The sequence below is a fragment of the Cervus elaphus genome, chromosome 19, assembly GCF_910594005.1.
Source record: "Cervus elaphus chromosome 19, mCerEla1.1, whole genome shotgun sequence".
Classification (NCBI taxonomy): domain Eukaryota; kingdom Metazoa; phylum Chordata; class Mammalia; order Artiodactyla; family Cervidae; genus Cervus; species Cervus elaphus.
In genome coordinates, this window is record NC_057833.1 from 45,797,628 (window position 1) to 45,814,503 (window position 16,876).

The 16,876-nt window shown below is 44.9% G+C and overlaps 1 protein-coding gene across 9 annotated transcripts in view; it reads right to left on the reverse strand.

The window, feature by feature from the left end:
* Positions 1-10,843: 10,843 nt before the first annotated feature.
* TMEM44 (transmembrane protein 44) overlaps positions 10,844-16,876 on the reverse strand; it is a 49,359-nt gene continuing 43,326 nt past the window's right edge. For 4 of the 9 annotated variants that reach the window (XM_043873978.1, XM_043873973.1, XM_043873971.1 and 1 more), the window contains one exon: positions 15,692-16,618. In XM_043873978.1, the coding sequence (XP_043729913.1) occupies positions 16,508-16,618 (111 nt within the window). In that variant the 3' untranslated portion in view covers positions 15,692-16,507. Of the gene's footprint in view, positions 11,824-11,973; positions 12,154-15,691; positions 16,619-16,876 lie in introns of those variants that run through there. The other 5 variants (XM_043873976.1, XM_043873974.1, XM_043873975.1 and 2 more) reach the window with 4 other exon arrangements.

Genomic DNA, 16,876 nt, shown 5'->3' on the forward strand with positions numbered 1-16,876 from the left:
TTTCCCTAGCTATGAGACCTGGGATCCCGTCACAATAAAAGGACTTTCTGGGCCTCTAGTCATCAGTCTGGATAGGAGTATTGAGAGCTTCAAGTGCTTGCCACAAGACCTTGGGTCGATCCTTTGATTCCTCTGAGCTTTTGGCCCCTCAACTTTAGAACAGGAATCTAGAAAACAAACCCTGCTTACCCCTCAGAGTTGCAACAGAGATCAATCTCATTAGTGTTATGTGAAAGACCTTTATAAACTATGAAGACTGTTTGAATGAGGACCTTTAATGATTAGGGAATTGAGGCTTGAATGGGCACACAAATACTCAAAAGGATTGATTTTTCAGTGAATTAGCCCAGATCATTTTGGAGTTGGGAAAAAGCTTCAAGGGGTCCTTACCTCAGGGGTCTATTGTGGAGCATCTCTGCATTTATGGGCTCCCTGATGGCATACAGCGGGTGTCCTCCCCCTTACAGAGGGAGATCTCAGCACAGATCCTGTCCTCTCCTGAGTGGCAGAAGCTGTCCCAGAGCCAACACCTCTGTAAGGAAGGCTATAGGCACCTCTATTGCAATCAGCTTCATGACAAGAATTTATTTACTGGCAAATGCCAGTAAATGTTGGTTAAGTGAATTGATTCCAACAGAAGGTAATGCCCCACGCTAATCCTACACTCTTAAGATCTGCAACTTTTCAGGGAAGAAGTGATGGATACTATTGAAGATCAAATTAATTGGGGGGAAAAAAGAAATAACCAAATAAATCTCTCCAGTTATAAGATAATACAGACTGTCTATTGTAGCTAAGGAATAACAGGTATGTATTATACATGGACAACAAAAAGAAATAAGAGCACAATTCAATTTCATAAAACTTTACTAATGACTGTTATTAATATGGGCCCCAAACCAGGCTGGACATTGCAGTATGCAGAAAGAAATCACTCATAGTGTTATAACTGGGTGAAGGATTGAATGGTGATGAGGGGGGAAATGTCAGGAAGGATTTAAGGAAGAGGTGGCATTTGATGTGGGCAAAAAAGGGGAACTGGGGGGATAATCCAAGCAGGGAATCACATGATGAATGAAACTCTGGGCATATTATGATTAAGTCACAACAGCTACTGCATTTGCTGTGCGAAGTGTTTTATATACACTGTCTTATTTGTTCCTCATGGTAACTCTATGAGGTGGGTATTTTTTAAGTATTTATTTATTTGGCTTCAGGTGACTTCCCAAGTGGCTGAGTGGTAAAGAATTCACCTGCCAATGCAGGAGATGCAGGAGACGTGGGTTTGATCCCTGCGTGGGAAAGATCCCCTGGAAGAGGACATGACAACCCACTCCACTATGCATACCTGGAAAATCACATAGACAGAGGAGCCTGGAGGGCCATAGTCCATGGGGTTGCAAAGAGTCAGACACTACTGAAGCGACTAAGTGCGCGCGCACACACACACACACACACCCCGGGTGTTAGTTGCAGCACTCGGGATCTTTGATCTTTTGTTGCAGCACATGGAATCTTAGCATGTGAGCTATTAGTTTTGGAATGTGGAATCTAGTTTCCTGTAGGCTCCCTACACTGGGAGCATGGGGTTTTAGACACTGGACCACCAGCAAGTTCTTGAGGTAGGTATTTTTATTCCCATTCTACACATGAAGAAACTGGAGACCAGATGATCACAAAATGGCAGGAACAATGACACCCCCATCTCCCAAGTCTTTGCTCTTATGGATTCCAGCATGGATGGAATTAGCTGCTCATAGGATGATACAATGGGAGAAAAGATAGAATGAAGACAAATCATGGAACATCTTGTTTATGGATTCTGAGGTGTTTTATTTAACATAGAGATGGAGGGGCACAGAAGTTTTCAGGAAGGGGAGGAACATGACAAGAAATGTGCTTTGAGAGAGAGGACATATGTATATGTAGAACTGAATCACTTTGCTGTACATCTGAAACAAACACAACATTGTTAAGCAAATATCCTTCAATAAAAGTTAAAAAAAAAAACCCAATAATGTGCATCAAGGTCACTCCTGTGGCCAGCGGGAGGGTGGACAGGAGATCACTTAGGAGGCTGCAACCATGACCCAGTCTTGGAAGGAGAATGACGGCTTGCCCCCAAGCTCTGCTGACCAGAAAGTGTGGCTCCAAGACCAGTAGCCTCCGCATCACCTAGAGCTTGTCAACAATGCAGACTCTTGAGTCCCACCCAGACCTAAGGAATTTGAATTTACATGTTAACTTGATATCCAGGTCATTCTTTTTTTTTTCCCTTTATTTATTTATTTATTTTTTCAGTGGGTTTTGTCATACATTGATATGAATCAGCCATAGATTTACACTTATTCCCCATCCCGATCCCCCCTCCCACCTCCCTCTCTACCCGATTCCTCTGGGTCTTCCCAGTGCACCAGGCCGGAGCACTTGTCTCATGCATCCCACCTGGGCTGGTGATCTGTTTCACCCTAGATAATATACATGCTGTTCTTTTGAAACATCCCACCCTCACCTTCTCCCACAGAGTTCAAAAGTCTGTTCTGTACTTCTGTGTCTCTTTTTCTGTTTTGCATATAGGGTTGTCGTTACCATCTTTCTAAATTCCATATATATGTGTTAGTATGCTGTAATGTTCTTTATCTTTCTGGCTTACTTCACTCTGTATAATGGGCTCCAGTTTCATCCATCTCATTAGAACTGATTCAAATGAATTCTTTTTAACGGCCGAGTAATATTCCATGGTGTATATGTACCACAGCTTCCTTATCCATTCATCTGCTGATGGGCATCTAGGTTGCTTCCATGTCCTGGCTATTATAAACAGTGCTGCGATGAACATTGGGGTGCACGTGTCTCTTTCAGATCTGGTTTCCTCAGTGTGTATGCCCAGAAGTGGTATTGCTGGGTCATATGGCAGTTCTAATTCCAGTTTTTTAAGAAATCTCCACACTGTTTTCCATAGCGGCTGTACTAGTTTGCATTCCCACCAACAGTGTAAGAGGGTTCCCTTTTCTCCACACCCTCTCCAGCATTTATTGCTTGTAGACTTTTGGATATCCAGGTCATTCTAATGCTCATGGAAATTTGAACAGCACTGTCAAAGAACTGGAGTTCTGCCTGGGGGTGGAGTAGGAGAAGGGGGAATGCTCTGCCAAGAAGGATACGCCATTTTGGGACAGCAGATCCCTCTGAGAATCAGAGGAAGGTCAAGGGTCCTTGTCCCAGGAAAAAGCGCCCATGATGACCAACATTCACCTGCAACTTTAGGGCTTTCACAGAGCCCTGAAGAGCCTGAAGACCACGGGCTGAGTCTGTAAGGAATTCCCAAGTCTTAATTCATGAATAATTTAGTGGAGGAAGAGTAGCAAGGGGTTTATAATTTTAAAAAATATCCAAGTCTGAAGCCATGGGCTGCCATTCTAGAGGGCTGTTCAGAGCCTGGACAAGGCTTTGGTCACGGTGGCCAGGGCCAGGTCTCAGTTTCCATCCCACCCACCCGCCTTGCATTGTTCTCCAAATTCCCTGGTGACCTAAGCAGACACCCTGGAGCAGGCAACAAGGAGCAGCTTCCTCGAGCTGAACCAGGCCTGCTTGCCTGTCTGCCTGCTTTTCTTTAGTCCCAGAAAAGCCAAAATTAGTCTCACTTTTGTTTCTTTTCTCAGGAGCCTCTACATTGTATCTCAGGAAAGGATTATTGTGCTCTGGGGACCCTATCTTATCGTGGGGGAGGTGATGAGTGAAAGGAAAATGGTCTTTGACAAATTGGTTGAATTCGGGCAATCACATGACTTTCCAGTAATTGCCCACCACTGCTTCAGTGAGGCTATTGTTTCAGCTCCCAAATATTTAGCCAAGTAGGAGGCTGGGGAGGGCTGGGGAGCCATCAGAGAGGTTTAAGAGCTTGATAATGTGGGGAAAGGACATTTTGGGGGGAGATCCTCTGATATTTTGATGGAAATAGTGATACCCAGGAGACTCTGGCCCCCTGACTTCTTTATTACTGAGTTCTTTGGGGTTAAGCTGACACCTTAGGATCACTTAGAGAATTTGGAGAGAGAGGGAAAGATTCTTTTGGAGGGGTGGAATCCAGAGGCCATGAGCATGTGAGCCTCGTATGATTGGGCAATCACTTACCTCATGGCTGGACAGGCTGCCTCTCTGATGCCTCTGGAGCAATTTTACTTCTCACAATGAACACTGCTCTGAAAAACAAAATCAGGCAGAGTGAGCCAGGGGGCAAAAGTGACTTGAACTGTCAGAGCTAAAGTTTTCACGGGAAAAATTCAAGGCACAATCAGGCATTTGCCCTCAGACAACTTTTCAAAAATTCCTGCATCTCTGGGGAGAGAGAGAGCTCCTGTTGACCTCAGCCAGGCTTGCTCAGCTTGACATCATGGGACATTTGGGAGATGAGGCCAGTGGCGGCAGCAGCATGTGAGAATGTTGTGTTATCGACGGGGAACACTTTTCCCCTGGGCTCATGCGGTCATCTGTCTGATATGCTTGTGGGTGGAGGTGGGCAGAGGGGAAGGGTGTGTCCAGTCACCGGCGACAGAAAAGAGCCATGAGGTCATCAGAGTCCAAGGATTTCCTCGCTGACCGGTGGCAGCAATTGTCTTCCCAGCTTGCATTCCCAGGGGTTCACCTCCGCTCCCATGGAGGGTTCTGATACTGGGATTCCTGCTTTGGACATATATTTTCTTCTATCCGATAGCCAGATAGGGGTTTATTATTTGGCAAGAGATTTGAGTTTTAATGCTGAGAAGTGCACAGATGACAACTCCTTCCTGTCTCAGCCTTCCTGAGAAGCCCCCTTGCCTCGCATAAGCCCCTGCTTAGGCACCACTGTGTGGGCAACCCTCTACCCTCTTTGCACACACCCTCCCCATGGGTCCCTTTCTTGGCATCTCATGAGGATTTGAGATTCCTCCCCTCTCTCCCACTCCCAGATCTCCTGAATTTTAAAACTTGAGGATCTGTGTGATGGGCAGGCCCTGGTGATTCTGCTGCATTGAGTTTGGGAATCATTCAGCCAGCTGATCTCGGGGACAGATTTAGCTCTGGCATTCTTGGATTGAAATGTTCTGCGGGATAGCAGGCCCCAGGGAGTAAGCCCCAGCCTCCCACTGGCACAGTTGAGTTCTAATAATCATTAGCTCTCTGTCTTCTTACTTTAGTGATTCTTAACCCTGGCAGCATATCAGAATCATGTGTGGAGTTTTACAAAAATTACATATGATTTCTAAGCAGAGGGTAGATATGGGGCGGGGGGGTGGGGGGTGGTGGTTCTCGTCTCTTTTCTAAAAAGCAAAAAAGGGGCTTTATAAACCCCAGCAGTGGTTTCATCAGAAAGTTATGTGTTTGCACCTGCTAATCTCTTTGGGAATCTACCTAGTGAGGACCAGTCATTTGGGGCCACAGAGGACAGACAGCCTTCTGAGCAAAGAGGGGCATGGGAACCCCATGATTTGCCCAAATGACTTCTTTTAAAAGAGTAGCCTTCTTAGGGAAAGGGATGTGCTCAGATGCTTTAGGTTCCAAGAAGATCAAAGAAACCTCGGACCCTTGGGTAGATCGTTGCAGGGAAGGAGGTAGGAGAGGCAATTCTGGCTCTGCCAGCTGGTGAGGCTGGAACCGGGTCTGACTCAGCATTGTGGAGCCAGCTGGTGTCCTGGGAGGAGGCTGTGGGGGCGAACTGCTGTATTAGGAGACCACAGTTAGCAAAGGGGAAGGCAGTGGTTCCCTCTCCAAGGGCTAGGGCTGGGCCTGAGAAGCTGCTGGGAGCATCGGGGCACCAGTTGAGGCGGCGGCAGGACCAGCGTCCAATAGTGACACCATGAGGCAGCTAGCAGACACAGCACAAGTTGTGATATATGCTAATATTTCTTTGGTGTGGTTAGACCAGCACCGATCTAAGTGCCAAGCCCTTATTCATTCCTTTAGTAACAGCTCTGTGAGGGAGTTATTATCACCCTTTTGTAAAGAAAAGGAAATTGAGGCACGGAGGTTATAAGAGAGTAGCCGGCAGGCTGTGAACTGGGCAGTCTGGCTCCAGAGCCCCCATCCTTAACTGCCAGACAGGCCTCGCTGCCTCCATAACATTAGCCACTGTTTCCTGAGTGCTTACTACATGCTATTAGTTCTCTGTGCTCACCACTATCTTATGAGGTAGGAGCTGGTTTTCTTCCCGTTTCACAGATAAGGAAAGTGAGGTTCACAGATTTATTAGCGGACTGCTCATCATTATTCTCTCCCATTCTGGGAATGAAGGCCAGACTAATCCCACATAATCTCACCATGGTTCCTCTGTTTTTTGGAACTTCTAAACCTTTAGGATTCTTAGAAAACTGCAGTTAAGTGAGACTCTTGACTAGGGGATCCTAGGCCTCTTGCAATAAAACAAGTGTGGTCTTTAGAGGGGAACTGGAAAAACAAAAGTGAGACAATATTTCTACCTCCAAGCAGATCACACCAATTTCAGGAGTCCTGCCCCAGATTTACTGAATGAGACTGCATGAAGGGTGGGGCCAGGAAATGTGAGTTGAAAACAAAACCAAAAACAAACCACAGGTGATGCTGGTGCACAGTCAGGGCTGAGAATTACTGCCTTTATTTCACAGTAGTATTTTACATCCTCAGTGACCCAGCAGCAGTGGTTTCAGGAACTGTTTCTAGTTTCCAAATCCTCCTGCTTAGAAGGAAGCTGCGGGTGGGAGCTGACTAGAGGGAAGGAGCTGGCTAAAGACTGGGGACAGAGAAGCCAAGCCCAGGAGGCCCAACACTCACAACCACGTGCTCTGCGTTCATGCCCTCTGCTGTCCTTCTGTACTTGGAAACCAGTCTGTTGAAAGACAGTCTCAAATGTCTTATTCTTGGTGAACACTTCTCCTGTCCAGCTGGCCCTCCTGGCCTTGCTGCCACAAAGGCTTGCACCCTGGGAGACCCAGCACAACACTCCTTCTATGTTCTCCCCGCACCGGGCAAGACATGCTGGCAGGACTGGGTAATTTTTCACCTGCTCCCTGGCCCAGCAGGGTGTCTGAGACATAGTCCACTCTCAGCAGTGCTAGCTGACTGAGCAGAAGAGAAAGGAGGAAGGGAAGGGTGAAGACAGAGGGATGGGGAAGCCAGAAAGGGCCAAGTGCTGAGCAAGGATGGAGGATGGCCAGCGAAATTGTATTTAGTGCTGACCCCTTGAGCATTTGTGACCTCTGTTTGGACCCACGGAATATGCCAGTCTAGGCTATCTCCTGGCCACCCAGGACCGACAGAGTTAGGAAAAATTTTATGACTTCACCAAGAAGCATGACTTACTTGTGTGGATGCTTCTACTAACCCTAGGAGATAAGTAGGGTAGATGTTAATAACCTCATTTTATATCTGAGGAAATGAAAGATCAGGAAGCTAAAAAACAGGGATTTTCCTGGAGGTCCAGTGGTTAGGATTTTGCACTTTCACTGCAGGGGACCAGAGTTCAATCCCTGGTTGGGGAACTGAGATCCTGCATGCTACATGCCAAAAAAAAAAAAGGAAAAGAAAGTTAACTAATATGGTCAAGGTCACATGACCAATAAGCAGAGGATCGGATAATCCAAATTCCTTGCTAGTTCAAAAGTAGCTTAGATTCTTAAAATTGGAAGAGCCCTGGAATATCATCTGATCCATCTCTAGTCAGTAATGCCCCTTCCCCAAAACACTTCAGAGGAGGGGTGATGGAGCTGTGTGGGATAACTTTTAGTACCAGGGAACTCCTTGCCTCCACTGCAGCTGGGACAGAACCAAAGGCAAGTTCTTTTTGCACCAGCTCAATCCTCTCCTCCTGAAGATCAGCCAAAGGCATGGCTCCCTTTCCACTCTGTCCACTCTGCTCTACTGCCCCTGAGATGCCAAGGCTGACATCCAGGACTGAGTGGGGGCCCTCCTGTCTGGCGCGCTGACAGAGGGCCACCCATGCTCACTCAGCCAGGACAGCGACTCAGCCGGAACAATGTGGATGAGTCACGACTTGCCTATGGGGATCTATTTCCCAGTTACAGTATTTCAAAGGGGCAACATTCTCAGCCACTCTCTGCCTGTTCAGGAGAAGTTAGAGCATCTCAAAGCATCTCCATCCTGCCTCCTCAGAAGTTGGAAAGGTTTTACTCATACAACCTCATAATAAAAATGTACTCAAGGTGGGAGGGAGGCTCAGGAGGGAGGGGATATATGAATACGGCTGATTCACATTGTTGTACGGCGGAATCCAACACAACATTGTAAAGCAATCATCTTCTAATTAAACATAAAATTTTAAAAAATGTTCTCAGGGTCTAAAAGACATCCAGGTGAGTTTGGCCTGAAGAGGAGGGAAAGCTACAAAAGAAATTGCTTCATGCTTAGGGAGTCATGATAATGACTGACAGTTCGATGGCCTTTGGGAGTTGAAAAACCCTTTCATGGTTTGTTTTCGGGTTTTGCAACCTATCAGTAAGGCAGATGGGAGAAGAGGAAATAATTTTGTGTCTGTGTGTGCAAACAAGAATAAGAGAATCGGTCCCTGAGCTGGCGAGTGGTGGTATCAGGACTTGCCCCCAGGCCTTCTGGGTCTGAGGTCGCTGACTTTGGCCAGGGGGAGGGACCACCCAGCGCTGACAGCGCCAGGCTCACACGTGCTGCCGCTCAGGCTCCGCGCCAGCCACTCCCGCTGGGACTGTGGCAGCACTTCTGAGTCTGGCGCTTTATTGCATACTATCTTATCTCAATAGGAAAAGGCAATTCAGGGGAAGAATTTCCTTGTCACCGTGCTCCCAGCTTTCCATTGTTCAGCTTTCTCAGCCCTGGTTCATCCCCTGGGTCTGACAATTACTCATATCCATGGAGGTGCCTTATCAGGGCTGTCTAAGATACAGGGCCTATTTTTCTCTCAGTACCAGATAAACTGGAATCTGTTCACCCTTTATGGCCTGATATCATCCCACAATCAGCCAGCTCAGAAGCCAGTTTGCACAGGGAAGCTGCTTGAACAGCAGTCTCTAGTAATCCAGTAGTTTCCTTCACAAAGCCCTAGAATTTCAGGGTCCTCTACAGGCCAGGGTGATGGAGAGCCACCTCTTGGTGAAGCTGACTGTGAGAGTCTTCACTCCTGTACTTCCGCCCTCAAATTTTACTCTGAAAAACTTCCAACCTACAGAAAAGTTGCAAGAATGATATGATGCACATGCTTATACTATTCACCTGGATTCATCAGTTGACCCCATCTCATCACGTTTGTTTTACCTTTCCTATATAGCTGAACAATACATACTTTTTCTTGTTTGACCATTTCAAAGTGGCCAAATCATGATGCTTCTCTTCTAAATAGCTGGCATGTCTATCTGAAGAATAGGGGGTTCTTCTACACAACCATAATACTATTATCACTCTCAAGAAAATGAAATAATAATGTTAGCTAATATGCAGCACATGCTCCAATGTCCTCCATCTTGGTAATATGAACTTCATATCCTGGTTAAGGTGATATCCTCACATCACCCCCACAGTAATATGCAGATTTCATCATTGTACAGGGATCTATTTCCATTTGTAACTAATAAAGTAATTAGCAGGGTGTGATGAAATAAAATCTCTTTTAAGACAGGACAAGAAAACTTAAACATAAAATCCTCTCTCTGCATCCAGTTGCAACTCCTCCCTCTCCTTAATGTGCAGTGAGTATCTGCAATACACATACACCAGAACTTCTCAATGATGGGAGTGCCTCTTAACTGTAAAGTTCACTTTTACCCTTGTTTCCAACACTAGTTATGTAAATTCCTTGAATATCTGCACTTTTCCCCAATTGGGGAGTCCCCAATTCCCCAATTCGTGCTAACTTTAAGCCCACTTTGCACAAGTTTACCTGGACTACGTAAACTTGGTGAACTTTATGTAAAACATTAGTATGTCATTTTGATGTATTTACTGCCCTTTGTCTTAAGAATGACTTCTAACAGAAGGAACAGCTCTCAGAGCTTTCTGAGAGTCTGTTTCCTGGGTTATAATCTTCAGTATGGTTCAAATAAAATTCCCTTATTTTCTTCTTAGGTTGATTGTTAACTGAATTTTCATACACAAGAGGTACTTTGTAACCCTGTGAATATCTTCTCATGAGTTTTTAGCAATTATTGAGGTCCTTGCCTGTCAAATATTATTATGATGGATCACTTTGTTTTTAACCCCCCCAAAAAATATTCATTATGAAAAAGGTATAAAATACTGAAAAGTATAATGAAAATATAATTTCTACAGCCACACAGAGAGCAAGATGAAAATACATGCACAATACATAGTTACTTATAAGCTTCCTCTTCTAATATTTACTTCCTCTTCTAATATTTACATGAATGTTATTTGGGGGAGCATATAGGTATTTATAACTTTCTTCAGTTTATTTTGTATAATTATATGATAAACAATACTAATTTTAAAAGTTTATAATATTCTGTAACAACCTATGGGGAAAGAATCTGAAAAGGAATCTGAAAGTAAATCTGATTTACTTTATTGTACAACTGAAACTAACACAACATTGTAAATCAACTATACTCCGATAAAAAATTTTCTAAATGTTAATGAAGCACCAAAAAGTATTAAAAAGCATAACATTTACAAATATATCCATGACAGTTACTTATGTATATTAATATATATATTTTTTCATATGCCTCTTTTCTTATTCATACTAAAGAAAGTGAAAGTGTTAGTCGCTCAGTCGTGTCTGACTCTTTGCAACCCCATATACTGTGGCCCACCAGGCTCCTCTGTCCGTGGAATTCTCCAGGCAAGAATACTGGAGTGGGTTGCCATTCTCTTCTCCAGGGGATCTTCCTGACCCAGGGATCGAACCCACATCTCCTGCATTGTAGGTGGATTCTTTACCATCTGAGCCACCAGGGGGCTCAAACTACAGAACTCTCAAAAAAAAAAAAAAAAAATCTGTCCTTTTAGTCTTCCCACCTTGCTTTTAAACAACAACTAGGCTTTCATATTTTCTCAGGGGCTCTCTCCTGTCTGTTTTCCCTGGTTTGAGAATCATTGCTATCTGGTCTCCCTTTATTGTTCTTTGGTCTTGAGGGATGTGATGATCAGCAACGAGCTGGAACTACAGCAGCTGCTTGAGCCAAGGGATTTCTCTTGAAACCAAAGGTTTATGCTGCAAACTTGAAAGGGAAGAGAATTTAGAGGGAAATATTTTTAAACTGGGGAATGTATTCAACTGCTTCTACAGTAAAGAAACCACTACTACAAGAATCCACATAATCCCTTTACTATAGAAAGTCTCATAAAAAGACTCTTTTGATATTGTCAGTGAACAATGTTTTAAAAATAACTGCTAATATTGGCACACTCTCTTGGATTCTCCTTTTGTTGCCTGACATTGTCTTCTGCAGATTTTTCTTTTCATGTTAGAACTGGGAATTCAAGTTGTGAGAATGAGCAAGCCACTCAGGTACTGAACTAGGTGATTTCAAGGTAATTCAGATCTGTTCCTCTGTGGTCTTCTAGGTCTAATACCCAAATAGCATTTGTTCATGAAAGTATAATATTTAATCTTTCCAAACAAGTGGGGTTTTGAGGCTTTATCACTTTTGCGCCTGTTTTAAACACATTTATGAAAACATCTCACACAAATAGAAAGGCTTTAAAAGTAATTTCCTTAGGGCAATGTTCTCAAAGGATCACTTGAGGAGCTTGTTAAAGATTCCCAGACCCTGGGACTTCCCTGGTGGTCCAGTGGTTAAGACTCTGCACTTCCAAGCAGGTGGCTCCATGTCTGGTGGAACTAAGATCCTGCATAACTCAGTGCTGCAAAAAACAAACAAACAAAAACAAATGAACAAAAAACAAACCCCCAAAGATTCCCAGGCCCTGCCCAGATCTAGGAAATCACTGGGGTGGAGCCTAAGAGCCTATTATTTGAACAAATATCACACACACCAGAGCTTTAGGACATACATATTCCATAGTGCACTTGCTGATCAGAAAGAAAGGCCTGTGGGATAGCTCTTCTCACATGAGATCAGGCTGTCCTTGGGAAAGACAGTGGCAGCTGCAGTGCAGGAGAGCCCTTTTTCCGGTTGTGGGGTTAGAAAATCTCTGAGACTTGCATTGGAGATGCTCCAAGTACTAGGACACCTGCAGGAGAGATAAAAGGATGAGGGTCAAGGTCAAGTCCAGAGCCCAGGCAGGACTAGCTAGGCTGCTCTGAGAGCAGATGCGACCTGTTGCAGGCAGGACTTAGAAGCTGGAGGCTAGATCAAGAAAAACAGCAAGAGGAAAGGGCCCTGGCACAAAGGATTCCACAGTACAAGCAGGATGTAAAGACAGTTTTGACGAACAGTTCTCAACATCCCGTGGTGTCTCATTAGCTTGTACTTAATGGAAGTTGGAGATAATCTAGCCAAGAAAAACAAAACAAAAACAGTATAATCTTGGAAGCTTACGGCTGGAAAGCACGTTTGAAATCAAACCCAAAGGAGAAAACTGCTAGAACAAAGCAGTCTTTAAAAAAAAAAAAAAAAAAGAGTGGGTGGGTGGACCATTGCGGGCAGAAGGGAGGAGCAGGGCACGATGTTTTCCTTTACAAGCTTTTTGTTACAATCTGATTCTCTTTTTAAAAACCGTGTACCTGTACTATTAAAAAAAAAAAAACCGTATCTTAAATATATTTAAAAACAGAATCTGCTCTGCAGTACACCCTAAAGGATGCTGAACGATCTCAAATACTTTGAGAAGGGTAATCTCGTGATTATCCCCTTACAAAACAAGCGGTGTGAAATGTACCCCAGGAGGCGTCCTCTGCAGTTCCCCCAAGGCCCGGGCGCGGTGGCGGTGAGGTAGGAAGCCGCACACAGCGGGGACTGCGGGGCCGGCACATGCAGGATTCGCGACTCGCGTGAGGCGGTGGCTGCACAGTGCGCACGCGCCGAGCCGCACAGGCCCTCTCTTCCCGGAAGTTGGCGGGCGGTGGTTTGAATGGATCGCAGGCTGCTGGGGTCTGGCAGAATCCCAGAGGGAAAGGTAGCAAGTAGGAACTGGGAGTCACTTCTCATGGTGCCACTAGGGGCCTCCCTCCCCGTCACAACTTGTGGAAGCCACTTACTGCCCCACTAAGGCAGTGTGGAGGGTGAGAAGGGGACGAGCGCCCTTGAGCCAGGATAGGGACTTAGCTCTGCTGCAATCACATAAGAAAAGCCTTTCTTTTTCTTAATGATTGATGAGTTCTTTTTCTGTCACTGTGGAAAATATTATTCATATATCATATTTAAGACTTTTCAGTACTGGAAGGAAACTGCAGACATTTTTAACGTCATATACTGTGATCTCTTGTTACAGCAAAACTTGGACTCTTCATAAAAGGGGGATTTTATCTTAAACGGATAGTAAAATCCAAACAGAGAGAAGTACATATGATATAATGAAACCTATTTTTAAAGTGTATCTAAAATTTCTCTTGATAGTGCCTCTTTCTTAAGAGTTTATGAACATGTCAGTCTTCTGTAGGAAAGAATTCACTGGCATATTCATAAAAGGGAAAAAAGGACAGAAATTTGTCCTTTCATTTTATAGATGAGGAAATTGTGACCAGAAAAGGAAATGACTTGACAAGGATCTCACTGAAGCAGACCTAGGAACTGGAGTCCAGCCATGCTTCTTGCCTCTCCTGGCTCCGAGGGAACTCATACCCCATTGTAACAATCACATGTGAGTGTGGCATCAGGAGATTGTTCATACATCTCTTCATCATACTGAAGTACTGGGGGAGATAAGGGGATTGGTTCTCAGGGTCTAGACAGATTTTAAGAAAATTTTACTGATAACAGTTCCCCCTAAATCCCAAAGAAAGATTTCTTTTTTTGGGAGATTAAAATGGGTGAAATTTTTTTTTTTTTTTTTTTAAGTAGCTTAAGCAGGGGCCGGAAAACCACTCAATCACTTATTGGGGTTGTCAGGCTCTTCACTCCTCTGAAGTTTCTTCCATCTGACGGTGTGATTCTTTGGTTACCAACTGGCTTTTCGGACATATGTAGCCAGGAATTATAGGGAGGAAGGAAACAAATCCTTCTTCAATGTCTACTTTGAGTCATGAGTGTTAGTAGTGTTATGCATTCCATACATATTACTTACTCTTCACAACATGCTTTCTAGATAGCTATTATTCTCAGTCTACCCCAAGAGTTCACCAAGTTTAAGTAACAAGCTCCAAGCCATGCAGATAAGAGGCAGCACAACTACTATTATACCATCTCTTGTGTTCAGATGAATGGGTAGGAGAGGAGGGTTACACAATTGGTTCCCACCTTCTCCCTAGTGTAGGTAACCTCTTTGCACTGCTCTGTGAGTCTTCAGGGCAATTAACTCCCATTATCATCCTGGTCTGACTGAGTTAGGGATGGAGGTGCAACAGAGGCCCAGGGCAAGAATCCTCTTACTAGGAGGAAGGCATTTTGGCTGGCACTTCTTCGCAAAGGCTCCAGAGTTACAGAACTTCAAATAACAGGCAGGTTCTCATTAAACAATGAGGCCAAACTTTGCTTCCAAAATTCTCAGTTTAAAGGTTCACTCTGGATGAAGAGACTTGGGAGTCTGTTTTGAGACAAGCTCAGACAATTATAATAAGAAATGGTTTGTGAAGGAAGAGGCTGGGACAATGGGTTCTAAAGAGATGGTCAACATCTAGAGCTCAAGCAATTTGTGCTGGTCAAAGCCAGCAAGATCACTTGATGTTCTTGAATGAATGGACATTCCCATCAGGATCCAACCAATTTCTGGGAGCATAAGCCAGTCTCCCCTTGGGGGGAGGGGACTTGCTAAAGGCAAACTCCAAGGATGTCATCCTATTCCCATGCCTTTTACCTTTCCAAAGATAAACGCTTTTTCTTCCCTGCTGTCACCAGATTAAACACACTCCCCAAGTTCGTACTGTATCCATGACTGTACATTTCTGCTTCCTGAAAAGTTGTGGCTGTAGGGATGTAAAACTGACCAATCAGCTGTGGCTGATCTGAGGCATGCCAGCCAGCTTCCTACTCTATCTTCCAGTAGCTACCAGTCAGCTATAGAATTAAGTACCAACTCCCAGTTCCTCTCCAGCCTCTTCCCCTCTCTCTACTCCCATTCTGGCTACATCAGAGTCTTCTTTCCTTGGCTAGATTCCCCCCTTCCCTGCTTCCAATTCTCTGTGTGGTTTCATCTTCTGAAATGTTCTCCTAACTCCCTAACCCTGCCCCCAACTCAAAGTTTCATCTTCCATCAAAGTACAGCTTCAGTGATTAAGATCACAAAGCAAGACCAACTTTAGCAAACTCCGTTACAAGACAACCAGGAAGGAAAAAAAAAAAAAAAGACAACCAGGGTCCAAAGCAACTGGATAAATAGGGTGGCTTTAGGTTCACTTCTAGTTCACAGGTCACCCAGGGAATTGATTAGAATCTATGCAGAGACCTGTGGAATCAAACTGCTTCCCTGAGGCACCCCCTCTTTCATGCTGGTGGGACTTGCACTACCCCTTTGGAGCAACTGGGCAGCTGCAGCTGAATCACACAGGCTGCCAGGGGCCAGCCAAGAGCAGAGCTGTGTTTCTTGGCATTTCTCCCAGATCCCCTCATGGCCGACTTTGAAGGCTGTGCTGGGATTCAGATGTATCCCTGAGCTCCATGGTGAAATACTGTAGTTCTCTCAATCAGGATTTATTCATTCCAGTGTTCCTCCCACCTTAGCTCCAAAATAAACCTGCAAGAGGATTTTGGTGCTTGAATTTAACACTTCCGGCCATGCCTCTTACCCTTTGCGTGCTTTCAGCTACCTTCTAAGGCAGACAGTCCCATCACCTGCAGACCCTGCTCCAGCACACACTCTGCCAGATTGGAGCAAGTCCTCGCACCTAGAGCAATTAGCTTTGCTTGCCTTTGCAATACCAGTGATCTTGTAAACACTTGGCTGATCAAACAGTCCTCTCTCAACTTTCAGCAGGAAACTCTACTGGGTTACCGGAGGGCAGCAGCCAGGTCCCATCAGAACTTGTCATTGTGTCCTAGACACCCAGACTATGGGCCCACTGCTCGCTAGGCTTAGCCAGGTCTTGCAGAATGGGGCTTTACTGAGATTCAAACATATTAGCTGCTTGTTAGATGAACTCATTCACAGCAGATATTCAGAGTATGGCTGACTCCAAAGGGAAAAGGAAAAGAGGGCCCAAAGTCCTTTAGATTATATGTCAAAGCACGAGTGGTTTGTGACAAACTGCAGATCCTTAGAACAAACTTTGGGCATATTCAAGTCTGTCCAGTGGGCCCAAAGTCTTAGCTCCATTCTGAGCCATAGTGCAGACCATCCAAGCTCCATGACAGCTCCTGGTTCCTCACTTTCATGGGCAGCCTTGGCAGAAGCTTAATTCCTACCATGGCTGTCCCTGCAGGTTGATCCCTGCTCAGCTCCTGACAAATGCTTGACCTTGGTCTCTGGGCTGCTGAGTTGGCTCCAGAAAGTGTTATTCATCAGAGGGCAAGTCCACTGGCTTCACAGACCACCTGTGTACCTGTGATCTGAGTGTCTCCATGCTGTCTTTGTTCCCTCCAAGGTTTACATCTTCAGGATCCCACTGTGGAAAGAAGACACAAGAGGTACCTTGGTGGACTAGACCCTTCCTATCTCTTACGGTTCCCCCGACAGCTCCAGTCCTGGTTCTCAAGGCCCAGGCACAGATAGTAAACAGATAAGGACAGGTTAACCAGGCCTGTGATTCTAGGACCTAACAGGGCAAGTGTAACTTTAAATCAAGGAATTAACAGACAGCTACCCTGAATAGATCAGTCCTACTTCCCCTCCCATTCTCTATTCCCCCTGTCTTCACCAAGTC